Below are 23,755 nucleotides of genomic sequence, written 5' to 3'. Positions count from 1 at the left end.
TGCTGAAATCATCAAAAATATTCGACCTTATCATTTCCACTACATGTTGGCCATACTTATGGAGGTTACTAAAAGTTTCCAATTTACGAATTACATTTGTAAGCGCTTGAAAAAAAAACAAGTAAGTAGAATCAGTAATATTGGTGAGACCTTGTCTTATATTCTGTTTTCGAGCTGTACTGGTAAGCGTTTCACTGAATTCAGTTGTAATGGACAATTAGAGAAAGCAATGACAAGTTTAGAAAGCAATTTTTTCTCTCTCTACACATGGCAAGTTGATTTCCTTTTTTAGGATCAAACAGGGAAGACTGGATTTTTTTTTCTGATACCGATACCTTAACTTGCTTACACAGTACCCACCGATGTAACGGATGTTACCTTTGCCTTCTTCAAAATTCTCAGTAGGAATATTTCGTTCACTGACATCAGATGGTTTTAACATCTCAGTTTTTTGTTGCATAATTCAATTTTGGAGAATGAAACTAACAGAGTTGCAGAAAAATTGACCCTCAGTTTTAATATTAGCCCCGTAGTTCGCGACAGAACTTTCACATGAAGAAAAATACTAATCACTTTTCAAGAATGCATTAATATCTGTACAAAATTTTGTTATATATTTTGGTTCTGCTTGTTCTGCATCCGTAAAATTGTCATTAGATATCATGTTCGATTAAACAAAACTGTTGTTCTCTGTTCTGGTGTCTTATATCACTTTTGACCTAGATATTTGGCCAATCAAACATTTTATAGGAACTTATATTTGGCCATTCAAATGCTAAATAGGTAGGGAGCAAATGTAACCGATTTTTCCATTGGTTAAATAAACAAATGCAATCAATTTCCTCTTCAGTAGATATACTACAAGAGTTTGATTTCCAATTCAGAAGCTTTTCACGATAGATAAACAACAACGCCTCTTCTGGAAATTAAAAATCGGTCAGGTCTCTTGGTAGACTTTTATGATTAATTCACGATGGCCAAGAACCGTTGCTTTTCATATTTCACATTCTCATTTGCAAATTTAAAGTGAAACTCTGATCATCTTACTGTAATTCCTGTAGTTTTATAATACTAGTAGCAATTTTCAGCTGCTGTGCATTTCCATTGTAAAATGAATATTTCCGCATAAGTATTTGGTTGTCGTGCTTTTGAAATATAGAAAACAGGACAATGCTCTATTCTGTATGCTAAAACAATTACGGCAATCCAATCTCACTTGAAAGACTTCCAAGTAGGATGTCTCGTTATAAGCCTGAAATAAGTGAAAATGTAAACATTTTCATATACATGGCTATAATTATGGGGACTCGGATTCAGTTTTCATTTAAAAATGCAAAAGGAATTATTCACCCTAAATCACTAGTGAGGCGCATATGTACGTCACTGCTTACTATCTTATTCACAAATCAATAGAAGAGTAATTCGTCACCATGTCATATAGCACTAACCTTGTTTGATTTTTATTCCGAACCTTTGCTTGTTACTTTTGTCTGTTAGTACTTTATGAAGCTTCAAATTACCGTAAACAATACATACGTTACTGTCGCCAGCTCATTTTTATGTTAATGAGCGTTCTTGTGGTTAAAATGCATCAGTAGTGAACGAAATCACATATTTTTATGAAGTTACATAGGAAGTTATTTTATTATCAAACATAGATACAGTTTTGTCCAGTCTCCTTTGGTATCAGTCATCATTTAAAATGATGTCTCGACCATAGTGATACATATGTTATGCCAAAGAATATGGTAATGTTTCTGCCGTTTCTGTGTAAAATAAACATTCACACATGCCTGTTCGTAAATTATATAACTATTATGCTTGCTCACAAGATTATTCATGCTGTTAATTCGGGTTGCATTTTATACCATATCAGCGTGGAAAACCTTACCCTAGAGCGTATATAACAGATTGATACATCCGTTATCGTATTGTAGAAATATCACAATTTAAGTTCATTTTTTTTTAATGTTCTGATTACCCTCTAGATAAAAAATATCTATCTATGCATATTCTTTATGAGCATCATAGAAGGAAATGATACATACGTGATCGATACATACGTTACTGAAATATTTAAAACTAACTCCTACATCAGCATACGTCATCAGTGACGTAGGTTTTCAAGTTTACAAGCCTTTTAGGTCGCCAACTTTTAATTTTGATAACCTTTTATCACGCTACACATTGTAAACAAATTCAGTTTTGAGAATCGTATGCTATAGATATGATGAGAGAATAATATCACAACATAATAGATTTTCATATCTAATAATTTTTAAATATATTGAAATATGCTTATTATTTTCAAATGAAATAATTACATATATATTAATGTATATAAAAGTAAAGATACAGCTGACGAATACGAGTGGTACATACGTAACCAATAGTAACGTATGTATAATTTCAAATAAAAATTAAAGACTTTCATTTTTTTGTGGCATTTGACAATGTAATTCAAGTTCCATTAGATCTGTTATTCATTTACATCAATCTTAATGCTTCAGTTCATTCGTACAGGATGGATTTTATATCGTTTCGTAGAATTTTGATGATTACATAACGTAGATTCTTATTTTTGTACTGCAGGATGTTACATGCCACTGTAATTGTGCAGTAACGTATGTATTTGCTTTAAGAAAAAAAGTATTTGTTGTCGCGATATTGTTTATTCTTCTTTTCTGCAATTCACATGATATGCATAACTGCCTCGATAGTGTTTATCTTAAAACATTTTCTTTATTATAGTTTTTGACCAATGTACTAGAAATTTAGGACGTACATAAATTTCAGGGCAGTGTCATAGATGATTGAATTCAAATGACAATACACTATCGCCCATTAACAGTAATACGAAATTTAATGTTATCGAAACATATTCAAAGGACACATAGAAGATTTTATTAAATTAACGAAAAATGCTATCGGTAAATACATTGTATGCATAATTTACTTAACTGGTACATACGTTACCTTGAGCATGCTCATCGTTTTTGTGTTATGTATGATGAAAATATGATAGAATGTTCTCAAAGTTGTGAGAATGACTGTAAATATTCCAGGACTCTTCCTTCAGACAAAACTATTGTTTGCATTACGTTTAAATTCATAGAAAAAAGAAAAACTGGTTAAGTTCACTCTGAATGTTTAAATAAAATTTGGTTTCAATTTATCTTGTTAGTTTGATACACGAAGTCGGAAAAATAAATGCAGTTTGTATAATCAGTATGTTTTTTAAATGCTGGTATATTTTCAGCAATTTACAAAACATAATGACACAGTCAACCGCGCAACTGCTCCCGAAAACACTTTGTTTTTTAAACACTGAAGTAGTCGCGTATGTTTTTTGAAAACCCTCAAGGAAAAAGTGGTGATATGTTTAGCTCACCTGAGCACGAAGTGCTCAAAGGTGAGCTTTTAGTGATCGCCCTGTGTCCGTCGTCCGTCCGTCCGTCGTCAACAATTTGACTGTTAACACTCTAGAGGTCACATTTCTGGCCCAATCTTAATGAAACTTGGTCAGAATATTACCCTCAATAAAATCTTGGACGAGTTTGATATTGGGTTATCAGGGGTCAAAAACTAGGTCACCGGGTCAAATCAAAGGAAAAGCTTGTTAACATTCTAGAGGTCACAATTTTGGTCCAATCTTAATGAAACTTGGTCAGAATGTTACCCTCAATCAAATCTTGTACGACTTCAATATTGGATCATCTGGGATCAATAACTAGGTCACCAGGTCAAATCAAATGAAAAGCTTGCTAACACTGTAGAGTCACATTTTTGGCTCAGTCTTAATGAAGCTTGGTCAGAATATTACCCTTAATAAAATCTTGGACAAGTTCGATATTGGGTCATCTGGGGTCAAAAAGTAGGTCACCAGGTCAAATCAAAGGAAAAGCTTGTTATCACTCTAGAGGTCACATTTTTTGGCCCAATCTTAATGAAACTTGATCAGAGTGTTATCCTTAATAAAGTCTTGGAAGAATTTGATATTGGACCATCTGGGGTCAAAAACTAGGTCCCCAGGTCAAATCAAAAGAAAAGCTTGTTAACATTTTAGAGGCCACATTTATGACCATATCTTAATGGAACTTGGTCAGAATGTTAATCTTGGTAGTCTTTAGGTCAAGTTTATATCTGGGTCAGGTGGGGTCAAAAACTAGGTCACTAGGTCATATCAAAGGAAAAGTTTGTTAACACTCTAGAGGCCACAATTATGAATGAATCTTCATGAAACTTAGTCAGAATGTTAAACTTGCTGATCTTTAGGTCAAGTTAAAATCTGGTTCAGGTGGGGTCAAAAACTAGGTCACTGGGTCAAATCAAAGGAAAAGCTATTTAACACTTTAGAGGCCACATTTATGACCATATCTTAATGGAACTTGGTCAGAATGTTAATCTTGGTAGTCTTTAGGTCAAGTTTAAATCTAGGTCAGGTGGGGTCAAAAACTGGGTCACGGGGTCAAATCAAAGAAATAGCTAGGAGTAGATCGAATACCCCCCTTGACTAAGATTTGAAACTAGCATAACTGGACAGTTCACTTTGAGATCTAAAAGAGCAGGTGATTGAAAGGACCTCGGACATTTTCCTATTCAGATTGCCTATCCGATTAAGGAAAACGTGACATAGGGGTAGACTTCTGAAATTGCATAGTTATGATAGTTGAAGACCATTTCTTGATAAATGCGACTTCATTTTACAAGTTTATGAACAAAAAAAGAAGACTTTGAAGACATTTCTCATTCTCTTTTCCATTAAAATATGAACATAAATCATTTTTACGTTTTAAACATCTTTCCCACCAGTGACGCAACAAAATAGTTCACATGCCTTTGTAAATAATTATTATATACGTATGCTGCAAAAATGACACTTGGTCACGGGTGGGAAAGTGTTTAAAATTGAAAAAAACTACGTACAGGGTGTCAGCAAATAAATTTTTACATAAATATTTGACAATTATTGCATGTTTTTCCTAAACTTTACATATATACAGCTTTATTCATTTTGGTAAATATTTCAAGCACAGAAAACACTAAATCAAATAAATAGGGGACATAGAAAGTGAAGCTAGAAAGCAGACAGATCCTTATAAGTATATCTTATGAATTTTTCAATCAGATCTGTTACCTCTTGACAGTCTAAGTCCGTCGATTGAGTGTTATCAGGATTGATACAACTGCATCTGTCATAAGTCAAGAACCAAGCAAGTGGCATCGACATATTACATAATTATATGTCTTCAACGTAAAATGACAAAGAAATACAGACAAACTTTTATGGGAATATTGCCACTTAGGTGCCATTTTTTTTACCTTTTGTAGGACACAGTTGAAGCGAACATAGAATGCATTTTAAGATACATTTTCTTTTATTCGATCATGCAACCTATACCCTAACAAAAACTACACCAGACACCATCTCATTAACTAACCTAATTGCTTCCAGAACTTACACTGACACCCATAGAACTAATACTGACTGCCCATAACTAACACTGACACCCCCAGAATTAACATCAATTCGCTCACACGTCTAAAACTTATTTCGAAGCCAACCGAAATACTAGTAAGGACCTCAAAGAACTAACACAGACACACCAAGAATATCTATATAAATGTTGATACTAGCTAGTGAAGTTCCACTGATATAAAATGCTATAAGTAAGGCATCCCTGAACCCGCAGTGGAATAGGCAGTTTCCTGCACCCCTCCGTTTCAACTGAAAAAGGCCAACTATGCCAATGTATGGCCAGCTACACCACTGCATGTATTCAATAATAATCCCTCACATAATGCCCGGTCAGTATTGTACTATTCGACCAGGGATACCTGACAGTGACGTCATATTATGTTTATTTTCCAATGTTTACCTTATATTGTACTGGATTATCATTATATTACTTTACTTATAGTCTTTATGGATACGTAGCCCAGAGGATAACGGCGCTGTTGTATTAACCGAAAGGTACCGAGTTCGAATCCGGTTGGCGGAACTTTTTTCCCGTACGGCATTTTCTTATTCAGCTACAGTCAAACCTGTGAACAAAGACCACTCTTCGGAACAAGCAAAAGTGGTCTTTGTTCACAGGTGTTTATTCCGGGGGGAAGGGTCACTTCTCAGTTAGACATTATCATGCTGATAAAAAGTATTTTTACAGGTTCTTGCTTTCTTTATGTTCTATGTATTAATTCGGCCGGTGCAAACTTGCAAATTTTCATTCAAGCTGTAATTATTATGTTTGCTGTAAGGCGAAAGTCGTGAAAATTCGGCATATTTCAAATATTTTCATGTCGGAACGGTCCAGCTTGGTCGTTATTGGGAGGCAAATATGACCCTTGGGAATGAATTAGGCCGGTCGCTGGTCGCGGTCGCCAGGTGGTCGTTATTCACTGCCTTTTTATGAGCATTTTTCTACGGGAGGACCAGAGACCGGTCGTTGTCGACAGGTGGTCGCTATTCACGGGTAGTCGCTAGCACAAGTTTGACTGTATATAGATATCTTGATTTTCTACTTCTTCACGAATTATGTGTACAAAATTGTGTAGAAAACGTCCGCCATTTCACTCCACATAAAATGGCTATGAACACGTTTTTAACTGTAACGAACCTTTTGAGAATAACGAGAAAGCAATATCTATTCTAAAACACAATGTACTGATGGTGAGACTGGCATACGTTGCATTAACATTTGGTATACTTCATAATAAAATAAATGATTGGTGATTAAAAAAAGCTAATAAGGAAAACAGATAAAAAAACAACAATTTTCCAAATCAAGGAAAGCAAATGTAACTGGTCTTTCAAACAATATATGTTTATGCTACAAAAAATATCTCGTCTATCACTGGTTTCGAACTTACATCGCCTGCGTGACAAGTATCCAACGCATCCACTGGACTATACTTCACTTAAAGTTTCTTTTGTGATAAGGAGATATTTCTATCTATTATAAGAATACATCTGTTTTGGGATATACCTTGGATATTTATAGTTTGTTGACAAAATGACGTCACTGTCAAAAATTGTCGGTGGATTAGTACATGTGTATACATACAGTATAGCAATAGATGTAAAGAAAACAAACAATAGGATATGATCAATGCATAAGTGTTATCATGGGCACTCGGGTGGAAATAACTGAAGTACAGTTAGGGACCAAATGTTTTGTTCCACTCTTATTTTTTCCGTTTCGTTTATTTTGAAAAATGTCAAAAAAACTGATAACCTGCATGGTATCAGTTTATTTATTGTGTTAAAATATTTCATAGTAGACATACCTTAAATACCAATGCTTATTTTAACTAAAAATACACATTTTTAATTTTTCAAAAATATGACCCTTAGTTACAAACTGTTCGAATTTCAAGAAAACAAATATAAAATAAAACTATCTTTTGTGACAGTTTGATAGGAATATAACGTATTTATCAGTATTTGAAGCTGTTATATAAAACTATCAGCTACTGAAGTCAAGAAATAGCATTGAACTTTGGGCAAAATCCCTAGCATAATGTCCGATGTCCTTTATTCAAATAATATGTATCACCCTAATCTTTAGCAAGACACAGTTTTACTTATTTTAGTTAAGTTGGTCTGCAGTTCGCAGTTCGCAGTTCGCGTTTCGAATTGCGAACTGCAAACTGGTCTGCAGTTCGCAGTTCGCGATTCGAATTGCGAACTGCAAACTGGTCTGCAGTTCGCGATTCGAATTGCGAACTATAAACTGGTCTGCACTTTACGATTCAAATGTCAACGTGCAGTCTGATCAACAATGTCTTGCACATTGCAGACAAGAATGCATTTCACAGTTGGTCTGCAGTTCTCGTTTCGAATTGCGAACTGCAAACTGGTCTGCAGTTTGCGATTCGTGTTGCGAACTGCAAACTAGTCTGCAGTTTACGATTCAAATTTCAAAGTGTGCAGTCTAATCAGCACTGCCCGGCAAATTGTAGACAAGAATGCATTTCACATTTGGCCTGAAGTTAGCAGTTCGCGTTTCGAATTGCGAACTGCAAACTGGTCTGCAGTTCGCGATTCGAATTGCAAACTGTAAACTGGTCTGCGCTTTACGATTCAAATGTCAACGTGCAGTCTGATCAACACTGTCCTGCGCATTGCAGACAAGAATGCATTTCACAGTTGGTCTGCAGTTCGCGTTTCGAATTGCGAACTGCAAACTGGTCTGCAATTCGCGATTCGAATTCGAACTGCAAACTGGTCTGCAGTTTGAGATTCATATTGCGAACTGTAAACTGGGCTGCAGTTTACAATTCAAATTTCAAAGTGCCGTCTGATCAGCACTGTCCAGCGCATAGCAGACAAGAATGCATTTCATAATTAGTCTGCAGTTTGCATTTCGCGTTTCCAACTGCGAACTGCAAACTGGTCCGCAGTTCGCTTTCTAAATTGCGAACTGCAATCTTGTCTGCTGATTACAATAAAAATTTCAAAGTGCAGTCTGATCAGCACTTTCTTGCGCATTGCAGACAAGAATGCATTTCACAGTTGGTCTATAGTTCGCAGGTTGTGTTTCCAATAGCGAACTGCAAACTGGTCTGCAGTTCGCAGTTCGCGTTTCGAATTGCGAACTGCAAACTGGTCTGCAGTTCGCAGTTCGCGATTCGAATTGCGAACTGCAAACTGGTCTGCAGTTCGCGATTTGAATTCGAACTGCAAACTGGTCTGCAGTTCGGGATTCGTATTGCAAACTGTAAACTTGGCTACAATTTACGATTCAAATTTCAAAGTGCAGTCTGATCAGCTAACTAATACGGATGGATAACTCTAGCTACCCTAAACGGTGTTATTTTATGCTAAAATCTTTAGATAACGTAGGTAGAATCACCTGGGCTACTCAGGTCAAACACTTGTTATTTTTGTATGGTTTGGGTTATGTTTGGGTTTCACATGATGTTGGAAATATTGACTACTTCGTTAGTATTTTTCGTCAAAGACTCATAGATTGTCATAAACAAAACTGGAAAGAGTCTATCGAAGAATCAAGTAGATGTCACCATTATAAACATTTTAAAACTTTATTAAATACAGAACGTTACCTTACAATAAATTTGCCATTTAAATACAGACTAGCAATGTCAAAACTTCGTTGTTCAAGCCATAAGCTGCATGTTGAAACTGGTAGGCACAACAATACACCTTTTGAATCTCGTATCTTCGTATCTGCCAATTTTGTTATAATAGAAGTAACACTAGTATTGTTGAATGTGAATATCATGCTTTTTTTCAATGTGAGAAATTTAGTGAGATCCGTAATCGTATCTTCTTAATTGGTATTCATCTGACAGAAGTATACAAAGTTTTTATAACATACTTAGCTCTGATAATGAAAAGGTGTTATATCTAACAGCATTGTATCTTGAGAAACTCTTAAATAATGTTTGACCTGTTAAATATGATATTCAGCAGCCTATGTTTACTAGTCGACTGTGTGCTGAACCTATGAATATGTATTTTAACTTATCCGATTGTATATGTATACATTTTGTGGGATCACAACTGTTTATATATTTACTTACTATATATTATGTAGTGTATTTTGGGCCGGAGGCCTTTGTTACATTTCATAAACTTTTGACTTGACTTGACTTGACTGTCCAGCGCATTGCGGACAAGAATGCATTTCATAATTAGTCTGCAGTTCGCATTTCGCGTTTCCAACTGCGAACTGCAAACTGGTCCGCAGTTCGCGTTCCGAATTGCAAACTGCAATCTTGTCGGCTGATTACAATAAAAATTTCAAAGTGCAGTCTGATCAGCACTTTCTTGCGCATTTCACAGCTAGTCTATAGTTCGCAGTTTGTGTTTCGAATTGCGAACTGCAAACTGGTCTGCAGTTCGCAGTTCGCGTTTCGAATTGCGAACTGCAAACTGGTCTGCAGTTCGCAGTTCGTGATTCGAATTGCGAACTGCAAACTGGTCTGCGGTTCAAGATTCAAAATAAAAATATATTTGAACGTTACTCTTATACTTTTAAAGGTCCATTACTAAGGGAAAGTGAGTTGGCATTTTTTTTTCATAGCCAGTGCATAGACTTCTGCAAGACACTAAATAATGAAGATTGGCAGGTCAAAATTTACGGAAGGTCTTTGAAACTCAAAGAAATGTATGTGTATTATGTTGAAATTTCAATGAATCGACAGAATGACCCCCCAGGTCTTTTTAACTTTCTTCATACTTCATAGAAAAATAATTGTACATATACTGCGATTTATTTCGAATTTCTACATACCAACTTTCATTTTCCAATAAAATGAAACAGTTTCTGTGCTTTTTAAAAGAAATTAAAATGTTCACTTTCCTTTGTATTGGACCTTTAAGTAACAGGTCAGTATTTGCTAAATATAAAATTTTGAAACGTGCCATGAGAAAATCAACATAGTGGGTTTGCGACCAGCATGGATCCAGACCAGCTTGCGCATCCGCTCAGTCTGGTCAGGATCCATGCTGTTCGCTAATGGTTTCTCTAATTGCAGTAGGCTTTAAAAGTGAACAGCATGGATCCTGACCAGACTGCGCGGATGCGCAAGCTGGTCTGGATCCATGCTGGTCGCAAACCCACTATTTTTGTTTTCTCATGGCACGGCTCATTAATGTTAATGGTCTGCACTTCCTCCCTCTTCAGTAGAACTGCAAAGTGCCGGCAAATCTGCGGCTCCTAGTTTTCGATTCGAACTACGAACTGCAAACTGGTCTGCAGTTCAAGATTTAAAATGAAAATGAATTTGAAGGTTACTCTTATACTTTAAAGTAATAGGCAAGTGTTTGCTAAACATAAATGTAAAAAGTCTGCACTTCCTCCCTCTCCATTAGAACTGCAGACAAGAATGCATTTCACAGTTGGTCTACAGTTCGCAGTTTGCGTTTCGAATTGTGAACTGCAAACTGGTCCGCAGTTCGCAGTTCGCCTTTCGAATTGCGAACTGCAAACTGGCCTGCAGTTCGCAGTTCGCGATTCGAATTGCGAACTGCAAACTGGTCCGCTGTTTGCAGTTCGCCTTTCGAATTGCGATCTGCAAACTGGCCTGCAGTTCGCAGTTCGCAGTTCGCGATTCGAATTGCGAACTGCAAAATGGTCTGCAGTTCGCGATTCAAATTCGAACTGAAAACTGGTCTGCAGTTCGAGATTCGTATTGAGAACTGTACACTGTGCTGCAGTTTACGATTCAAATTTCAAAGTGCAGTCTGATCAGCACTGTCCAGCAAAATGTAGACAAGAATGCATTTAACAGTTGGTCTGCAGTTTGCAGTTCTCAGTTCACGTTTTCAAATGCGATCTGCAAAAGGAAAAGTAAAGAAGAAATGAAAAATCTTGAAATGGAGCTTCTCTATCTTGCAGGATTTTTTCCAATGAATTTAGTAACATTTTTATGGAGGAGCCGCCCATATCAATTACCGGTGACGAATATACTAATAAACTTTGATAATGTGGCAGTTGAGTCTAATAAGTCCAGGGGTGTTCAAAGATAATCCGTCATAGATCTATTGCAAAGCAATTATTGGATTTACCTGTATTGGACAATAAACAATGTCGATTGTATTCAGGTCAACTGCCACATTATCAAAGTTTATTACTAATCCACCGACAATTTTTGACAGTGACGTCATTTTGTCAACAAACTATAAATACCAAAGGTATATCCCCAAACAGATGTATTCTTATAATAGATAGAAATATGTCCTTATCATATGAGAAACTCTAAGTGAAGTATGGCCTAATGGATACGTTGGCTGCTTGTCACGCAGGCGATGGAAGTTCGAGACCAGTGATAGACGCGGTATATTTTATGGAAATTTTTGTTTTTATTAGTTTTCCTTGTTAGTTTTTTTTTAAAAATCACCAATTATTTATTTTATTATGAAGTATACCAAATGTTAATGCAACATATGCATGTCTCACCGTCAGTACATTGTGTTTTAGAATAGATATTGCTTTCTCGTTATTCTCCAAAGGCTCGTTACAGTTAAAACGTGTTCATAGCCATTTTATGTGGAGTGAAATGGCGGACGTTTTCTACACAATTCTGTACACATAATTCGTGAAGCACTAGAAAATCAACATAACTGTATAGTTGAATAAGAAAATGCCGTGCGGGAAAAAAGTTCCAACGACCGGATTCGAACTCGGTACCTTTCGGTTACTACGACAGCGCCGTTATCCTCTGGGCTACGTATCCATAAAGGCTATAAGTAAAGAAATATAATGATAATCCAGTACAATATAAGGTAAACATTGGAAAGTAAACACAATATGACGTCACTGTCAGGTATCCCTGGTCGGATAGTAGTAGATAAGCTTAAATATAAACAATGAAAACATGTAGAAGTTATAGCATGTTTGTCACGGGATGTAACATTTCATGTTCTTTAAACTTAATAGTGACGTGCGCCGCGCATAGCGGGGAATATAATACTTTTCCCTGGCGGTATCGTCTGCTGTTTAATTGAATTGAATATCCTCGGCAATGAACGTGTTATTACGAATATTAACGGAGATATCCGAGGCACTTCATCCTTGCCCGTACAGTCTTTGTGAATTCTTGTCATGTAGGTTACATTCTACCAATTCAATTCCTTATTTATTTCATATTAATAACAAAACATTCAGACCTCATTTTCAGCACTTTAGAGCATTTCAATGATATGAAAACCATATGTGGTCATTTAGTATTACATGTCTTCTTATCAAAAATAGAAAAATATTGACATGTTATGTTGTATATAAGAAAAATAATCTGTTCTGAGAAACATCACCCTCTAAAAATGCCCCCATGAAAACAGCCGTTTAGCAATTACGCGTAGGTAGACATTTGTCGCAAAGAATAAAACTTATTCCAGGAAATTTACAATGAAAATGGTCTAGATTTATTCTCAATACAATAAGCAACAAACATAAGCCAAAATTTTAACTGTCACCTCCTCATGTCACTCATTATAAACACAAACTGCGAACTATAGACCGACTGTGAAATGCATTCTTGTCTGCAGTGCGCAAGAACGTGCTGATCAGACTGCACTTTGAAATTTTTATTGTAATCAGCAGACAAGATTGCAGTTTGCAATTTGAAACGCGAATTGTGGACCAGTTTGCAGTTCGCACTTGGAAACGCGAAATGCGAACTGCAGACTAATTATGAAAAGCATTCTTGTCCGCAATACGCTGGACAGTGCTGATCAGACTGCACTTTGAAATTTGAATCGTAAATTGTGTCCCAATTTACAGTTCGAAATACGAATCCCGAACTGCAGACCAGTTTGCAGTTCGCAATTCGAATCGCGAACTGCAGACCAGTTTGCAGTTCGCAATTCAGATCGCGAACTGCGAACTGCAGACCAGTTTGCAGTCCGCAATCCGAAACGCGAACTGCGAACAACAGACCAGTTTGCAGTTCACAATTGGAAACACAAACGGCGAACTATAGACCAACTATGAAATGCATTCTTGTCTGCAATGCGCAAGAAAGTGCTGATCTGACTGCACTTTGAAATGTTTATTGTAATCAGCAGACAAGATTGCAGTTTGCAATTTGGAACCCGAACCGCGGACCAGTTCGCAGTTGGAAACGCGAAATGAGAACTGCAGACTAATTATTAAATGCATTCTTGTCCGCAATGCGCTGGACAGTGCTGATCAGACTGCACTTTGAAATTTGAATCGTAAACTGCAGATTAGTTTGCAGTTCGCAACACGAATCGCGAACTGCAGACCAGTTTGCAGTTCGCAATTCGAAACGCGAACTGCAGACCAACTGTGAAATGTATTCTTGTCTGCAATGCGCAGGACAGTGTTGATCAGACTGCACGTTGAAATTTGAATCGTAAACTGCAGACTAGTTTGCAGTTCGCAACACGAATCGCGAACTGCAGACCAGTTTGCAGTTCGCAATTCGAAACGCGAACTGCAGACCAACCGTGAAATGCATTCTAATCTGCAATGCGCAGGACAGTGTAGATCAGACTGCACGTTGACATTTGAATCGTAAAGTGCAGACCAGTTTACAGTTCGCAATTCGAATCGCGAACTGCAGACCAGTTTGCAGTTCGCAATTCGAATCGCGAACTGCGAACTGCAGACCAGTTTGCAGTTCACAATTCGAAACGCAAACTGCGAACTGCGAACTGCAGACCAACTTAACTGATATGTTTTACTTTACCTGCTATTGCTTTAAGTTTGTCATGGTTGAAAAGTTTTGTTTTAAAATTTGTTGAAAATAAATACACAGTGTGTCTTCGTTAACACAAATGTTTCTTTCTAAAGTTTTCATGAATTCTAGAGACTGTTTTGAAGTTGTTCCCTTTTTCTTTTTCGTTCACACATGATATTAAGTCTGTGTCATTTTGCCTAAAAATAGTATCTAAACTAATACTATGCGGTAACGCATTAAAAAAATATTTGACTGGAAACAAAATTCTCCAGTTTCTCCGTACAACTGATCTGGAACAGGAGGAAGTTGATAGAAATCTCCAGACAAAATTATTTGGATCCCACCAAAATATTACCCCCCCCACTATCTTACATGCCGGCATAGAAATTCAACAGTATCAAACATTTTCTTACTCAACATTGAACATTCGTCAATAATTAACACATAACAATCAATAATATGATCCCTTGCTTTTCTATAACGCTCGTCATTAATAATCAACCGGCTTAACTCTGATTTCTGTATGCTACCATCACCAACACCACACCAACTGTGCAATGTCTGGCCTTTCTCATACTGAGTCGCGGCGATACCAGTAGTACAAGTGACAGCAACACTTTTACCACGAGAACATAGTTCTTTCGCTATTTCCTGCAAAACAAAGGTCTGACCGCTACACCCTGGCCAGTCAATGTTATATTATGGTTATTTAAGGCCGTAGTAAAAAACAAGCTTTGACTACGACTTAACATACTTAGCAGATTGCTAAAATTTGCGATGTTCGATGACACGGCGATTTGACAGCTCACGAGAAAAGAACAAAAAAAAATTAATCGAGTAATAGACTGGTTTCTATTAATCGTTATGCTGGTTCTAACGTTCACTACGCGACGCATACTTACCGTATCAGGCTGGGAGCCAGCGTTCAAATCGTCGAAAGATTTTGTAAATGGAACGAAATGAGTTGACAATTGCAAAATGTCTCGCATATTGTGCAGGCAGGAGCAAAGATTGAGTATTGTCACTATCATCGTCGTAAAGAGTAATTTGTACTTGAACGAAGGACACCAGAAATATACGGGAAAGTTGCAAAAAGAGTAAAACACGAGCGTATTTTCGAGGTAGGTGTACGAAATATTTCTGTCAAACATTTCTATCTTGTGTGTATTAAAGCTAATGAGGTATTATATATATTTTTTTAATTAGCTCAAATAAGTTTAACAATGTTTGTGTGATTAGTGTCTGGGTCTGGATATACAATGATGATAAAAATATATACAGGTGCGTAGTAGTTTGGGGTGTAGGGGGTGGGATTCCAGACCCCAAGTGTCTGTGATTCAGACAGTATTCCACTCCCATATAAATAACAGAGATTTACCTAGTAAACATAGTGCATCAGGTACTGAAAGGAATGTAACCATTATTAATAAAAAATATATCCCATGAATTTGATTACGCATGACACAAATGACCCACGCCATGAGAAAAGCAACATAATGGCTTTGCGACCAGCATGGATCAAGACCAGCCTGTGCATCGACGCAGTCTGGTCAGGATCAATGATGTTTGCTTTCAAAGCCTATTGCAGTTAGAAAAACTGTTTCATAGCGAACAGCATGGACAAGACTGCGCAGATGCTGGTCGGAAAGGCACTATGTTGGTTTTCTCATGACGCGGCTCAAATCATTTAACTTTTCAGTGTCATCCTTTTTCCATTATGCATTGGAAGCCATTTTATATTCAGATTTGTGTTATTTTTTGAGCAGTTGTTTCTGGAATTTCATTCACTTGCCTGTTATCAACTAATTTTACCAATTTGTTGCTTGTCAACGTAGGTGGTACGTAAGGCAAAACTTACGAAATAGAACATGTCCTTATCTGTAAGTCAAGAAAGATTTACGAAATCAAGGAATAGCATCGTACACACGATAACATTTGGCTGTACATCTTAAATTTAACTGGTGTTGTACAACAAAAAACCTACCGTCTGTTGAGGGCTTTAGAATGAACTAAAATAATGAATAAGCAATTACAGTATCAAATGACAGTACAATATAATTTACATGACTCACCAGACTTTTGGAAACTGTAAACCATAATGAACAGGCACAATGCCACACCACTCTGGACAACTTCCGCACTCATTCTGGTGCTGTTCTATTTTGTGTTGATGTTGTATGTATTTCCATGTTTTTTTCCCAGTATTTATTTTGGAAATTTTATGGAAAATGTAGACAAGCTTACTGTCGCTGAGCGGCTACTTTTTAATTTCTGACTTTTGCAGCCACAGTTTGACCGTCACAATATAAACCAAACTGTATACGACGGATTAGTTCGACTAACAAATTATGCACCAAGACCAAATGTGGTTTTCTTGAGGGTGTTGTGAAGATGCAGCTGCTGATTACATTTATTGCAACGTTTAAGCTGCCTTGACAAGTGGTCCAATTCAATAAGTCTTTCCATCCTGCCATTCTGGAAACTGGACAAAGTCCTCATGGATCACTAGTGTAGGAATGTTCCGAATGCTAGACAAATTGTCCTTTTTCACGAACCATATTTAGATCTATAGAAATAATTCACAGTCTGTTCCGGTACTCTCGAGAAACAGTTACTGCTTAAAACTGATGACAAACGTAAAACAAATGACAGACGTTATGAGATGAAGAATTCGTCAACTTTTCAGCCAAAAAACTGCATCAAGACGACACTTCTGCATTGCGCCAAAACAAACGACCGCTTTACGAAACCGGTGAATGTCGTTAAAAATCTCGCGATAAACTTAGATTTAAAGCCTCAACGAATAGTTTCCTTCTAGCTTTTCCATTAGACGCCGATTATTGAAGATTCTCTTGGAAAGCAAGCAAGAAATAAGTAAAATTCAACACACTTAAATTTTTCGACTTTACGTAAACCGAAATCATTCGCGCATGCGCACAAAATGTACCGAACTACCTTAAGTACTTCATCAACTTTTCTCAAATAAATATGGTTTGAAAATACACGAGTGTGTTTGATGCATACCGTCATGGATAGATATCCAAATTCGCAACTCAGATCGTCAAACTGGTTTTAAAAATGATAAAAAATAATAATTCAACGGAAACCCAAGAACGGAACGACAGTCTATGGTCGTCACACGTCACTATGATAGGTAAGTAAGTATGATAGTAAATTAGTAACTAGGTTAAGCAAATGTATACAAAGAAATTATTAGATGGTTTTTTAAGAAAATATGAAATGAATCTAATAAAAAAAATATATAACTATGTGACAGAGACTCACAGAGTATGCAACATGAGTACTGCCATATACAATAATAATAATAATAATTGCAAATTGTACTACATAGTCTGTGAAAAACACGCTTTGTGTCGCAAGTTGAACGTCTTCGTTTTGATTAGCAATAGCCTTCTTACTGTAAGCGGTTTTTTTGTCTATACGAGTTGTATTTGCATTTCGAAGCTGGTGCATTTTTTTCTGAATAATGTACGGATTTATTGTTGATAACATAAAATACAATACAATGCACCTAAACAATTATTCAGAAAACTCATCCTGAAAAGCCGCTGTAAAATAAAAAAATACCTTTAACACCTTCCAATAGTGAAACGTAATCTGCTTGCTGATCGTAGATTACAGCTAGTGGCGCCTTATCGTTTAGATCTTCGGTTTTCTCTACATCCAGTCGCCCGTGCATGAACTTCTTTAATTCCTCGAGTATCGTCTCTGATTGTCTTGTTCGCATTGCGTCATAAACAAACAATTTGTTCTGTAATATCATGTTATCTAACAGTGTCAAATATTCTTATCGAGAACCCGGTTGCAAAAAGTTTAAAAGCGCAGATACGATTTATCAATTATACACTATAATTTTTTTGTCCAAAATTTTGCCTCAATAGCCAAGTAATTACTGTTGTGACTCAGAACCACTTGTCCTGTGCCCATTTTAGTTTCAGCCATAATGGAGTCGCCATGTTAAGAAACGTGCATTAAGTCGCTGGTTCCAGCCATGCGACATCCTATTCTTTCCAATTTTAAGTTTAAAAGTCGACAGATGACCTAAATTATGCTGGTAAGACAACACAGATATTGAAATGAATGTAATCACAGGAACGTGTAATGATATATGTATATCGAAAAAAGTAGGACAAATTGATATCCAGTATTCGACCCCAGTGTCCATGTTTTATATACAGTCGTCTCATTAATAAAAGGACAGTGTCTGCAGTGATGCAATAGATACAGACAATAATGTTCTAAGACTTTCAAATTTTTCACGATTCTTGAATGATTTGCCAAAAGTCTCATTGTGATTTATACCCGTTTTTACGCACAGTTCCTATCTCAATATCAGTACAGATGTTTGTTGTTTCATTGTTTCAGTGTCAGAAAATCAAAATTAATGTTAGGCTATCGATCATTTTTACATCTAAATAGAGCAAGAAATAGACCCAATCACGTTCAACTGTAATTTGCCTTTTGATGAAAATATTAGATAAAATATCCTTAAATCTAGTAAAACTCAATTTGTCGTGCAGATTCAAGAAGTTTTTATTATAATTTAATGTCCTTTTGGAAATCATTTCTGATTTTAGAAAATATATTTTTAACGTTGCCATTTTGTAAATATTTTTCTTCCGATCGACGTAACACCCAGCGGAAGACAAAATATAACACATATCCAAAAAAAAAAGAACTAAAATAAATCATTTTACAGTCATAATCTCTTTTATCTAACAGTAATATTATCAGAATTGGAGATTCATATTATTTTAATAATATTTACCTCAAAGTTTGCCATTGTTCTCATGTGTTCATTTAATCTTTCATACGCACGCTTATTAACATCTTTCAAGGGAGAATATCCCAAAAGCTTAAAAGCCAATCTGTTTTCTGGGGAAAATTCCATATCGATGATCGTTATCTTTGAATACTTATTCTTTTCTGCTGCTAGTTTAGCTGTTTCCGTACAGTCATCTTGACATTTCATATGGAAGTAAATTATTATCTCAGGGTGCTTTGATACTTTTTCTGCAAAACAAACGAAAAGGTACAAAGAAAATAATACGTGCATTTATTGAATTAAACATCAGTAGCAAACCATGCGTCTCCCGATGGCCGAACTCTTATATATTATTCCGTGTAGTCACAGTTTTAAGACTTAAAATAGAATAATGGTTCTGTTATATAAGTCTATGTACGTTTTTTTCAGGAAACACCCTCGAATCTAGCATACCCATTCCACTGTTATTTTCGATGACTTAAGCAATATATGAGTTTATATCCAGGAGAAATCTATATTTAATGTAGCTGAAATAGCATTGACTTAATATTATAGATATACAATTAAGCAAATAAAAAACAATATCTTTTAAAACGTTTCTATCGTTACTTTTGGTCACAGCTATCGCAGCATCTAGATCATCTTCAAATCTTTGTGTCGTACTTCTGACGACGAGGACAAGCGGAATATCCATGTGTGTCTCGGGACTGCTTGAATTGACGAGCGTTAATCCATATTTTACTGGAACATTAGTCTTCAGGGCCGTGATAAATTTGTTCGTTGTATCTCCATTTTCAGGATCAAACAACAATACCTTAGTCTGGAATTGAAAAGGGAAAATAGCTTTGTAAACAGCAATCAGTCTAAAATAATTAACTGATAAATCATGGAGTTTAATTATAAACATTTTTCAGTAGTGTTTGAATCAATTTACAAACCTAGAACTTTATAACAACGACAGTCAATATACGTAGAGGATATTTATTTGTTTTGTGTGAATATGGAATACATCTCACCTCGAAGTGAGAAAATTTCGAATATTTACACGAGCGCGTTGCGCTCGTGAAATGTGAAAATTTTCTCACTTCGAGGTGAGATATATTCTATATTCAAGGAAAACAAACAAATTTTCTTTTTGTTTTATGCTTTACGTTGAGATGTGCATTTTGCAATAAATTTTAATCTCAGCGCGGGAAACAGACGCGCGTAAACAGACATGACGTCAGACGTGTTGTGACGTTAGAAAGACGCACACAAGATAAATTTACATTTTATTTTATTTTTTTGCTGCATAACGTTATGAAATTCTCATTAAGTAAAATAATTTGAATTGAGAAATATACTATAAAGAACAAAGTGCGACTACAAATTTCATTTTGTTTTAAACAAATAATTTAAAATTCATACATAATGTACAAGTAGATCGGCATTTACAGTGAGTAATATCAGTGAGTGATATAGAGGATATTACATGAGTGTCTTTTCATACTGAATGTATTAAACGAGTTGAATAAAATGATGAAATGCGAGGCTATGCCGAGCATTTTATCAATTTTATTTAACGAGTTTAATAAATTCAGTGTGGAAAGTCACAAATGTAATATTCTTTTTATCACATGTTAGCTTTTCCTGTCGAAACATCAAAACTTCTACTTTCTTTTACTATAAAAACAAGTCAATTTGACCAACGTCTTCTATACTGTAAATGACGTCGACGTCAAAGCTTTATTACACTAGTGTATTATCATTTTTAAGTAATGGCTTTAATACACTCCAGCGACGTCAAACATGTGATTATATAAATGGATTTTATTTTATGCTTATTGGTGAAATACTGGAAAGTAGCAGTGAGATATAAATCGATATCACTCACAGTGCCGAACTTCTTTTTTTTTCCATATAAATTATCTCCCTTGAAATATATTCTTTAATTACCTCCCTTTGCTGCCTTTTCTGGATTATATTAATACTCAAACCATACATGAGTCATGAACTGTTAGACAATCCTATATAGAACAGGCTAGCTATAATTAAATTTGCAAAAGAAATAATGTTACCTAAATGTCAGCTTGGTTGCTAGGCCTTGCCATTCATGTAGCTACAGATACATGTGTGTTTCCTCTACTTTTTTCCATTGGTTCACTATCGTGTGGTAGATTTTACTGGCGACAGCACATTTAGTTGGTTGTTGTCTTAGTTAATTATCACAAGACATCAACTCAACCTTACGTAATATGCCAGCATTTTCGTCGAAGTATACTTTCCCACTCCAAGCTCAGCCAGTTGTGTTCCAACTTCCATCCATTTTGTTATGCTATGCAGCTCCTAGATCAATATTTCCTAACTATTTCTATTGAATCCATGATGATATTTAATTCTGCAGCTTGATTGTCCAAGGACTTACGCATATTCCACAGTTGTTAAGATTTTTCGTGTTGTTTTTTAAATCTGACCTTCGGCGTGTGTTTGGTAAACAAAGCAAGCTTCCGGTTATTCAACGAACTGACGGATTGACCCGAAAAGTTTTAAATATGCTTCTACTTAACTACCGGCATTTGTCAATGTCTCTGCTAGCCGCGGACTGTGTATTTTTTACACAAAATATTTAAATGCAGTTTTTGTTTTTAAAAACAAAATGGCGTCGTGTTGATTTAATGAACCTAATCACCAATATTCGATATTAATGTGCCTAAGTGTCCATGGTAATTTAGCGGATGTATCATATGTAACACGGTAGCTTAAATAAATCCGAATTTCATCATGAAATATTGGATTTATATGAACATTTATGCACGTAATAAACAGAAAAGTCGTTGATCTTCACAAACTAGCATAAAATAAAAAGAAAATTTGTTTGTTTGCAGTGAGATATCGAAATATATCATCACCGATAAGGGAGACAATTCTGATATTTTCACTCAGGCTCCGCCTTCGTGAAAATATTCAATTGTCTCCCTTATCGGTGATGATATATTTCGATATCTCACTGCAAACAAACAAATATCCTCTATATATCTCACTAATAAAACACAGTATTACATCAGTTAGAATAAAATAAATCATTGTACCATTAAGCATGATACTATAATTGCTGATATTAACCAGCTTCACAGTTTAGTACTGACCTGAATAGATAAATCATTATTTACAGTTTCAGATAACTTAACAGTTTTGCAATTATTAAGACTAAGAGAGAACTTTTCTAAATATTTTTAAAGTATCTCTGATAAATGAACATGATTGAAGGAAACTTATCAGCCACTGAATCAAATAAATAATAGTAACTCATATTCAGAAGTGAACGACTTCAGTGTTAAACATTTTAAGTTTAAGTTACCATTTGACATTTGTTTACTTTCGCAATTGAAATTACGAAATTTCGTGTCTGAGTTACATATATTGTTTTTCTTATATCTGTTCATGAACAAAAAGATGCCTTAGACATGTAATAATTTTTTTTTAAATGAATGTTCTACCGACGATAATAAATTACATTAACGCAACTTACGTTTCTGTCCGCCCTGAAATGATCAAACAATAAAACAACAGGTTATATACTTTTTAATATTCCTTGCTCATTTAGATGAAATCGAACTGTCAAAGGAATGTTTCAAGTTACGTTTTATCAAACATAGAAATAACAGAGTATTATACATTAAAAAAATATTTGGCACGTTCATAATTGTTTTCCTGGTGCATTTGTTACAATTAGAAACAGAGAAACTTAAAGCAGTCCCAGAAAAATGCTATGTTTAATCAATGAATACTCTTCTTAACAAACACCAGGAAGGGGCTCTTAACCAACCATAAAAGTGTAATATGATAACTTTGATACAGATTTTGGCTTAAGTTGAACGATCGAAACCCTTTTAAGTAGACTGTCTGCCAATAAGCAACGTTCAAAACGATATAAGGACTTCTGTAGTTCTCCATATCTCAGTGGTTAGCGCGTAGAAAACCGGAAAGAATGGTTCCAAGCTCCATCGTAATTTACACTACATACAAATGTTCTCAGGGGCAGTATCGTTGGCCGTGTATCAGTTTCAACTAAGTGCTAAAGTATCGAGGCTTGTTAAAAATTCTTTTTACGCTACATTTTCAACAGAAATTTGAAAGCCTTGCCCCAATTTCACGAAATAACTTAAGTAATTGCTTAGCTAAGTCGTTTATTTCAAATGCTTGCTTTTGCCCTGAATGCGTCTTCAATGTTGAATGTTTCATCTATATTAGACCCGTACATGACTATTTAATAGATCGAAGCACAACAATTCTGAATTTTACAGAAAATGAAGTATAAAAATAAGAAATATACTTAAGCAAATACTTAAGTTCGTTATATCGTGCTTAAATAGAAATATCATATTTGCGTGACTGAAATAAGTACTGCAGACAAATACTACTAACCATAATTTAATTTAGCTATAAATACGTTGGTTTAGAAAAAATCAACATTAACTAACAATAGCTTAAGCAATAACATGGTTTTAAAATGACAGACTTAACTAAGTAATTACTTCAGTTTTTTTCGTGAAATTGGGGCCTGAACTTAAAAACACGATGTCTTGTTGAATTTCATATCAGTATGGCTGCTCGATGAAAAATTAGATGTTCTATTCCTTTGATCTTTAAAAGATAGTATCTGAGTAATGTTTCTATTTTCTATTGTAAACCTCGTTGATTTGATAGTATAATTGCTGTCGCTACCATTAAGACAAATGAGACAGAATTATTTCACTTAATACTTCAAGATACTTTTGACTATACATGTATGAATTTCTATTGAAGAAAATAATTCAT

The 23,755-nt window shown here is 35.5% G+C and overlaps 1 protein-coding gene across 1 annotated transcript in view; it reads right to left on the bottom strand.

Moving 5' to 3' along the window:
- The window catches only part of LOC128559266 (uncharacterized), a 45,838-nt gene extending 24,897 nt beyond the window's left edge, over positions 1-20,941 (bottom strand). Inside the window, exons 1-4 of the mRNA XM_053550522.1 lie at positions 20,894-20,941; positions 19,568-19,778; positions 18,962-19,206; positions 17,761-17,944 (exon numbers count right to left, since the gene is read on the bottom strand). Of these exons, the coding sequence (XP_053406497.1) occupies positions 17,761-17,944; positions 18,962-19,206; positions 19,568-19,778; positions 20,894-20,941 (688 nt within the window). The remainder of the gene's footprint in view (positions 1-17,760; positions 17,945-18,961; positions 19,207-19,567; positions 19,779-20,893) is intronic.
- Positions 20,942-23,755: the final 2,814 nt, after the last annotated feature.

The sequence above is a fragment of the Mercenaria mercenaria genome, chromosome 9 (genome assembly GCF_021730395.1).
Source record: "Mercenaria mercenaria strain notata chromosome 9, MADL_Memer_1, whole genome shotgun sequence".
Taxonomy (NCBI): Eukaryota; Metazoa; Mollusca; class Bivalvia; order Venerida; family Veneridae; genus Mercenaria; species Mercenaria mercenaria.
Note: the sequence above shows the minus strand (reverse complement) of the source record. Positions and strands in the feature narration are given on the sequence as shown.